Here is a 9,041-nt window from a genome sequence, read left to right on the forward strand (position 1 = left end):
GCTTAATTTATTGATGAGGATGGGGTGAGAGACAGTGTCAAAGGCCTTCTTAAAGTCTAGAAAGACTACGTCCATGGTGACGCCATTATCCAAGGATTTAGTTACTTGGTCATAAAAGGCAATCGGGTTGGTCAGGCAGGACCTGCCTTTGATGAACCCATGCTGGTTGCCCCTGAGCATGATCTCCCCTGCGGACCCCCCACAGATGTGCTCCTTGATGATTCTCTCCAAGATCTTCCCGAGCACCAAGGTGAGGCTTACAGGCCTACAGTTACTTGGGTCCTCCTTCCTCCCTTTCTTGAAAATTGGGACCACATTAGCCAGTTTCCAATCCCCCGGCACCTGGCCAGATGACCACGAATGCTCATACAGCCGGGCCAAGGGCTCCGCAATGACCCCTGCCAGCTCCCTCAACACCCTTGGGTGGAGGGCATCTGGACCTCTAGCCCTTCCAGAAGATCCCTAACTACATCTGCGCTGACTGAAGGCCTGAGAGAGTTATCCCCAAGATTGTCCCTACCTCTGGTAGGTGGGATGTCCCGGTCCCTGTTCAAGAAAACAGAGGCAAAGAAACTGTTAAAAATATCAGCTTTCTTTTGTAAAAAATAATTTCCTGCTTTGTTCCTCTCCCTGTTTCATGGAGGGACATGACCTCTGTGTTCAGGTGCATTCTCTGTTAGCCTTTTTAAGTTATGCTTGTTAGCGTGGAAGTTTGGATACTTTAGTGTTCACAGTTTCCAATTTTGTTTTCTTGATGTGCTAGACTGTACCAGAAGGATACAAGAACATTATTATTATTTTTTTTTTTTTTACTTTGGATACTAAATTTTAATCTTTCTGGCATTGTTTCACCAAGGTGAAGGGTATTTTCAGTTGCTATGTATTTAAGCTGCTTTACTGTTTCTTGTTCAAACAGGGAAGATAATTCCTTACAGCCTCCAGATGCATGCCGGATTCATGGCCATCTTTATGTCAATAAAGTGGCAGGGAACTTTCACATAACCGTGGGCAAGTATGTTCTGTTCAGTTGCTGAAAATACTACAAAATGACTGTGACAGATATCTTCATAATTAAGAAAAAATGCTTTGAGTGCCTATTGCGTAGCTAGATGCTTTTCTTGTTAATACAGTTTGGCTTCTTGATCATAATTTTTTTTCATGCAATATCTCTTGGTACAGTTGAACCACCACTTTGACTGTAATTAAAAATGAAGAATTTTGAATTCTTGAAAATCTGTTTAAGCAGCTTCTTATTTGTTCACCAGTATTGCCACAGTGAACCCTTGTAGCTAATTAGGTGAAAGAATAGCTTTTCACTTCTCTTAATCTCTATGCTCTTGCTAAATCCTTTTGCTGCCTACTTTTTAGTATCTGCCCAGATCAGCCTTATAACTGGGGCCTCTACCCATAATGTATCATAGTATCCTTCTGCCTGGTTTCCCAGTCTCTTATCCATCTACTTTTTCATTTGTGCTAATGTGTAGGGGGAATTCCTTTAATTTAGTTGTCTGTGGAGGGTGGGGGTCAGCACTGGTCATGAGGATGTAATGAAGCACAGGTAAGGAAGTCTGGTGGTCCCAAAGGGGTGAGGGAGAGGGGCATTCCATTTTCCATTTCATTTTGTTCCTTCTCCACTGTTTCTGGTGCCCCCCCCAACTTCCTTTCTGTTGCTTCCACCCTGTCCCAGTGCACAAACTGCACAGGCCTGCAAATGAGACTGACTCTGTATCTAGTCAAAAGACAAATGCAATGAAGAAATGCAGTTGGACTATTATACAGAATTTTGATCGTGTAGGATTGACATCTCTCTCCATTGCAGTCTGCTGGCCAGTCTGTGGCTTGTTTGTTTGTTTTTTTTTCACAAAAAATAGATTATTTGGTGGAGGATTTTCTTGAGTTCAGTGTCATTTTCAGATGTTGTTTTGGTTCTTTTTATGAGCAGTCAAAACTATTTTGTCAAGGCCTATTCAAAATAAGAGAAACCGGTAACTTGCTTGGAGGAACTCAAGTTTTTTTTAACTGAGCTTCTTTCCATAAACCAGTGTTTCATACAACATATCTCTCTTCTTTCTTTAGGGCAATCCCTCATCCCAGAGGCCATGCACACTTGGCAGCCCTTGTGAGCCATGAAGGTAAGATTTCTGAACCCCCCCCCCCCCCCCCCCCCCCCTTCTCACTCCCTTTTTTTCAAATAAACAGTATCAATGTGCGCACACATCTTGACAGGATCAGGAATAAATTATTTTGTGCATTTTATTTATACAACTCAATCTTTCCAACAAAGTTAGTCTCTCAAATCTGAAATGTGAACTGTAGACTGGTACCACTGTTTGACCACCTAGAGGTTTCCTGGGCTGTGAAACACCTTTTTTTTTTTTTTAAATCTTTAACTCGGCTATTGTATGTGCCTGCATACTTTTCTTTACGATTAACTCCAAGAAGTGCCAAGGCAAAATGGAACATACTGTCGTTTAAACATTGCAGATGTTTGTAGTAAGGCGCAACTTGGGATTTGGGAAAATAAAATCCTGGGACCAGTTTTGTTCAATGTCTTTATCAGTGACCTGGAAGATGGCAGAGTGCACCCTCAGCAAGTTTGCTGATGACACCAGGCTGGGGGGGATTAGTAGATATACTGGAGGGAAAGGCTAGGATTCAGAGTGACCTAGACAAATTGGAGGTTTGGGCCAAAAGAACTCTCCTGAGGTTCAACAAGGACAAGTGCAAAGTCCTGCACTTAGGATGGAGCAGTCCCATGCACCAGTACAGGCTGGGAGCTGACTGGCTGGGCAGCAGCTCTGCAGAAAAGGACCTGGGGGTTGCAGTGGCCAATAAGCTGAATATGAGCCAGGAGTGTGCCTTAGTTGCCAAGAAGGCTAATGGCATACTGGGCTGGTAGTTGTGTTGCCAGTTGGTCCAGGGAAGTGATTATTCCCCCCTATTCAGCCCTAGTGAGGCCACATCTGGAGTACTGTGTTCAGTTTTGGACCGCCCACTCCAGAAAGGATGTGGACAAATTGGAGAGAGCCCAGCGAAGGGCAACAAAATGGTGAGGGGGCTGGGGCACATGTATTATGAACAGAGGCTGAGGGAACTGGGCTTATTTAGTCTAGAGAGGAGAAGACTAAGGGAGGATTAAATAGCAGCCTTCAGCTAACTAAAGTGGGATTCCAAAGAGGAGGGAGCTAGACTGTTCTTAGTGTTGGCAGATAACAGAACAAGGACAATGTAGCAGAAAGCCCCCTTTTCCTCTTGCCTGCATTTGCTCTCCCCTCTTTGGATATGTTTCTCTTTTTCTACCTTTTCTTCCTTCCTCTCTCTTTCACTTTAAGATAAGGAATTGTGTTTTAAAATTTGTATGTGTGCATTTTGTATCTCCCCTTGTAGTTTGGTATTTTTATCTATTTGTGTGCCATGGCATTTGTAGCTTATATCTTATACTCCTCACCTTTCAACTAAACGTGTTTTAGTAAGTTATACATTGTAACAATGTTAACAAGGGCAGGAATCAAACTGCCCTTCCTTGTATCAGGCTGGCTCCTGAAAGAGCGAGTGAATCAGTGATTGAATGTGTAACGTGATTGAATGTGTAACATAAACGTCACTGATCAAGGGCTAGAAGCCCTGGCCTGAGTTAATCAACGCCAGAGACCAACTTTTGGGCTGAATATCCCCAGATCGACCACTCCCAGAGCCCTATTCTAAATTCCTCAATGGACTCCCAAACCTGCACGTACATGCAGACGACCCCTGGGGCTGACAGATGTCGTCCGGTAGCCACCGGGGGAGTCCCATGAGGGTCAATGACCCCTGGATTGGGCAAACCTGAAAACTGGGGAGTCACCAAAGTCTGCCAAGGACAGATAAAAGGCAGTGAAAAGTGACCCTCAGTGGCGCCCTCTTGATCTCCAACTCGACCAGACCTGTCCAGCCAGAAGGACCAGCCGGCGACCCCCTTCTGGAAGATAACACCACGCTGAAAGAAGCCTCAACGACAGACTCCAGCGCTTGTAGGATAGGTATACCTGACTCTGTAGCCTGCTACTGTGTGTGTGCATATGTGTGTGTGCGTGTGTGTGTGTGTGTGTGTGTGTGTGTGTGTGGGGACCAGCCCCAAGGTTTATGATTACAGTGTTTCAATCCGCCTAATAAACTAGAATTTTAAGGATCCCGAGTTGGACATTTGTAGCCAACAACAACGGTCTCCAGTTGCAGCAAGGAAAGTCTAGGTTGGGTATTAGGAAGAATTTTCTGACTAGGAGGGTAGTAAAACACTGGAACAGGTCCACAACCCCTCTGGGTAACTCTCCGTCCTTGGAGGTATTTAAGACCCGGCTAGACAAAACCTTGGCTGGGATGATCTAGTTGGGGATGGTTCCTACTTTGAGCAGGCGGTTGGACTAGATGGCCCCCTGAGGTCCTGTCCAACCCTAATAGTCTATGATTCTAGTAAATGCTCATCTGTTAACATTTTTATATTTGTCTCTCAAAGGAGTTGAATATTCAACTAGATGCATTTCCTATTATGACGATTGTGTAAGCTATAGTATTTGATATTTCTTCCAGAAAATCTTATTTGGTGGTTGTTGTCTGTTACCTTTCAGCATACAACTTCTCTCATAGAATAGATCATTTGTCTTTTGGAGAGCTTATTCCAGGAATTATTAATCCTTTGGATGGAACAGAAAAAATTGCATCAGATCGTAAGTATTGTATGATTGAAAGTGAATTTGGAATCTGAGAATTTATTTTAATTTTAGCTTAAAAGAATTAGTGCTCTTTTCTTGAATGCTACCCGATACAAATGTAAAATGTTGTTAAATTGGACATCTGTAATGCAGCTTTGAGTTGCTGTTTTTATTTACACTGCATCATTAATGAATTGGTTCAATGCCAATGGGTGTTTTTTTTGCTACTTCTGAAGATGATGTGCAGTTTCTCACACATGCACATCTATGCCTACACTATATTTACATTATGGGTACGCCAGTCATGTAGCTTGGACAGTGCTAAAGGACCCTGCAGCTATGTATTATGGTGGAGACACAGAGCCCCTTGCTATTTTAAAGGAGAGAATGTCTGAGAGTGTGACTGAGCTTCAGGATTTCCAGGTTGTGCTCCTGTAGTGGTTGCTAAAATACAATGTCATCTCTGGCAATCATTTAAATTTCCTCATGTATAAATTTAAGACATACCTTTTTCGCAGGAGTATCATGATGATTAATCTATGAATACTTGACACATTCATTTGTTAGTATTCAAAACCAACTGAGGTCTTTGGATGCATTGTTTTAAAGTAACAATAGCAGCAGTGCTTGTCAATGGTAGGTATATTGGCCTAACTGTTTAAAAGAAATTAAATGACTTGCTAAAAAACTTCATAACCCTAGCTCTTTGATCAGACAGTGATGCAGATTAGTTGGTGATGATCTGAAATATTTAACTTGAAATCATCATTTTAGTTTGATCAGTGCTTTGTTAGGATGGTGAAAGGACTTTATAAAGTACTGTTTGCTTACTACGTGTTCTCAAAGCATTTGTCTCCTCAGAGGAAATTTGCTAGGTGTTGCCAGTGTTGGAAGCTCTTGTGCATACAGTGCTGTGGCTGAAGTCACCATTTTAACTGCTTTTGACAATAGAGCCTATTGCTATACACAGGTTTACATGATATGGGGTTAATAACAATGGTAGGAACGTCAGGCTTTCCACTCTAGGGCTCCAAATAGATTCATGAGGTTGCATAACCTTGGAATTGAGCAGCCTGATTGCTTTCAGTGGGGCTATGCACCATGTGTAATACTAGCTCCTTCTAGGCCCTGACATTGGAAATCAGAATTCCCCCAGTATAGACCAAAGTTAATAGGTAACATTTATCCCATAGTCCTTTCAGAATATGCTTTTAAATGTTTCCCAAATGATTTTATAACCTATAATTAATGTTAATTTTTAGTGAGATTTGTTTGTGTTTCAGACAACCAGATGTTCCAATATTTTATCACAGTTGTGCCAACAAAACTCCATACGTATGAAATTTCAGCAGAAACTCATCAGTTTTCTGTGACAGAAAGGGTAAGTCCAAGCTAGAAACAGTTCAAAGAGACTGTGTGGCAGCAATGATGCATTTTTGTCTAAGCTCAGTGTGAAACACTGAGACTCAGATTGGTTTTTGTTCCCTTTGGGCATGAGCACACACTGAAATATCCCAAGGTTTGTTGGGTTATTTGTAAATGGTGTAACATGAATGCAAACTGTTATATGTTTGGTGACATGTGGTGCAAACACCTACTCAGGACTCATTCAAAAGGCGTTTGGATGCTTATCTTGTTGGAATCATTTGTTCCCAGAATCCCTGCCTCTGGCAGGGGGGCTGGACTTGATCTCACGAGGTCCCTTCCAGCCCTTAATGTCTATGAAAGAAGCTAATGCAAAAAAAATGAACTTCCAGAAATCTTGATTCACAGCATCAGAATTGATGATTGGCAGCCTACCTTTCCTACTTAGTTTTCAGTATTAGCATCAAATGATCTCGCAAAAATCATTGCAACAATATACTGTCATGCAAGTTCTATGCTATGTTTAGATTTTTTTTCCTTTTGGGAAGCAGAAGCTTTTATAAGGCTTTGAAGTTCTCATAGATTAGACTTGGTACTGGATTGTCAGAAATGGACAGAGTGGTTTATTCAGGCAACGCAAGGATACATAAAGCTTCTGTCTTTTGCATCCCAGCTCTTTTGCTGTGCATTTGCTGAAGTACCTATTGCTAGTCATTTAGATGCTTACTTATGAGACTTCTGTCATCTTTAGCCATGGAGATAGTTCTCTTATCTATCTTCGTGCCTAAATACCACATGTTTAAAAAAAGAAAACCAGATGTATAAAAAAAAGGAAACTTACTCCTTCCCAAATTCTGTTATGCGGAAGAGGCTTTGTAGCATAGTACAGTAAGATGTCTTGTTATCAGTTCCCTCGGCAATCATAAAACTCAGAAAAATCTTGATATTCCCAAGGCAAAGAAATGGGCTTACAAAAATTTGAAGTAAAAAAGGCAGGCAGGTGGTACTGTGTTTGAAAGGTGTTTGTTTTTTTTGGAGTGCTAGATCACTAAATTATAACTTAACTGAAACATCAATTGCATATCTTGCATTGAGAATAAAGAATACTAGACTGCTTAAGGGCAAGGCAGGTGGGTATAGAAGGGGTGTTTGAGTTTATGTACACATACTACATTAGCCAGGCCTGTGGAGGGGAATAAGGAACGATATGCTAGGTGTGTCTACACGAGATGCTACTTTGCCATAGCAATGAGCTACAGCTACATATCTCATCGCTATGGCGATGTAGTGTCAGCAGGCGCAAACCATGATGCCACTGCTGCTGCAGGCTTGTTGCTGCTGTGCAGTAGGGTGGAAAATGACCCGTGTGCCGGTGGGTACTGTGCAGTCAGGAGCACGTGTAGTCCGCTGTTCAACAAGGCCTTTATAACTGTTGAGGAAATTAGCTGTTAGTTCACTACAGAATTAAAAATAGGGGCAAAAAGTAGGGAAATGATCAATGATCTGCATTGTGTAAGATGTTATTAGTCACCCCATTCCTCCAGCTCATCAAATATTTTTACCAAGCCACTCTGCTGTACACAGTCTTGTTGCTTATTTGCAGGTTTGAGGTGTCAGGGCCTGTCTTTCTAAATTTCTCTGCCTTTCTGACCATCCATTTAATTGTCACAGTTGTCACTGCTATGGAAACTTCTTTTACCTCTGTGATCACACTGAGCTCTGTGCATTACTGGGTGATTCAATTTGTAGGAAAGGTGCTACAGGAATACAGTAAACAGTTTATAAGCAACTGAGATTTACGTGGGGTTGTGTTGTACCCCAGAGCAAGCAAGCAAACCTACTTGCTACTGTTTTGTCTTTTCTTTTAGCTAGAAAATGCATTAGGGGAGGTTATAAATAGGGACCTTGACAGCGCAAAAGCACCTTTAATCTTGTTCTTTTCACCATGGGTCTCTCCTCCCATGCAGCTGAGTGGCTGAGAGGCAGTTAAGGCTGTGGTTTTTGCCTCTCGGCCATCAGCCACAGAGTGGATGGGGGTGTGCAACGAAAAGAGTGAAGTTAAAGGGGCTGATGCACCATGAACTGCTGCTGTGATTTAGGTAGGACTCTAGTTATAAAGGAGGATAACTCTTGAGTGAATCGGTTGTATTACACTTGGGACATGCCCAGTAGGCCTGTGTGAAGCAGCAAGTATTCGATTCAGATTTGGATTAATCCTATTTGGAGGGACAGTGATGTGATTTGAATCACTGTCCCAAATTTTGATTTGGCCGAATCAGATCCGAAAATTCAGCACAGTCCTTGACACTGGACATAGCTGCCTCCACTCCAGCTGGTAAGTCTGTTGTGGTGTGCAGAGTGGGGAGAGAAGGGTGGTGGGGGGTGCAGATTAATGCTGCCACAACAAGGGAGTGGTTGGGGTTGGGGTTGGGGCTGGGACAAGCTGCCCAGCCGGGGCAAAGGGGTGGTGCAGGACTTTGGGAGGGGGGTGGACTGCGCGCCCTAAAACTTGCTATAGCCCCCGCTCCACTGCCTGCTCTGCCCCAGTCCAGAGGCCCCCCTCCATGCCTTGCCACTGCTCGCCCAGTTGGGGCGAAGTCACTTCTTGTCCAGGAGGTGCAGGGAGGCTGGACCGTCTCCCTCCACTGTGTGCCGCTTGTACGGAGGCAGCCCAGTGGCTCAGTCTCACGCTGGCCCCACACCAGCTGGGTGAGTGGCGGGGCGGCATAGCCCCTGCTCCTGGCATGTTCCACCTCCTGTCTGGTGCAGCCCCAGCCCTGCCTGCCCTGCACCGATCATGGGCCACACTCCCCCACCCCATGTTCTCCCAGACCGGCAGTGGGAGCTGCTTGACAAGCTGGCACATGAGGAGCTCCCAGACTGGTGGCGCACAGCGGCACGAGCTGCCCCAGCCTGGGTCCCGGCCCCAGCCCCAATCCCTCCCTTGCTGGGGGGGTGTTAATCTGCTCCCCCCTCCCCCCCCACCCC

At 43.9% G+C, this 9,041-nt stretch overlaps 1 protein-coding gene across 6 annotated transcripts in view; it reads left to right on the plus strand.

The window, feature by feature from the left end:
• The window catches only part of ERGIC2 (ERGIC and golgi 2), a 69,788-nt gene that overhangs the window by 14,253 nt on the left and 46,494 nt on the right, over positions 1-9,041 (plus strand). For all 6 annotated transcript variants that reach the window (XR_003095157.1, XM_025209719.1, XM_025209720.1 and 3 more), the window contains exons 10-13: positions 917-1,012; positions 2,077-2,132; positions 4,605-4,703; positions 5,972-6,069. Coding sequence is in view for 5 of the 6 variants with exons in the window: in XM_025209719.1 (XP_025065504.1) it covers positions 917-1,012; positions 2,077-2,132; positions 4,605-4,703; positions 5,972-6,069 (349 nt within the window). In the remaining variant the exon portion in view is untranslated. The remainder of the gene's footprint in view (positions 1-916; positions 1,013-2,076; positions 2,133-4,604; positions 4,704-5,971; positions 6,070-9,041) is intronic.

This window comes from Alligator sinensis, unplaced genomic scaffold (genome assembly GCF_000455745.1).
Source record: "Alligator sinensis unplaced genomic scaffold, ASM45574v1 scaffold9_1, whole genome shotgun sequence".
Classification (NCBI taxonomy): domain Eukaryota; kingdom Metazoa; phylum Chordata; order Crocodylia; family Alligatoridae; genus Alligator; species Alligator sinensis.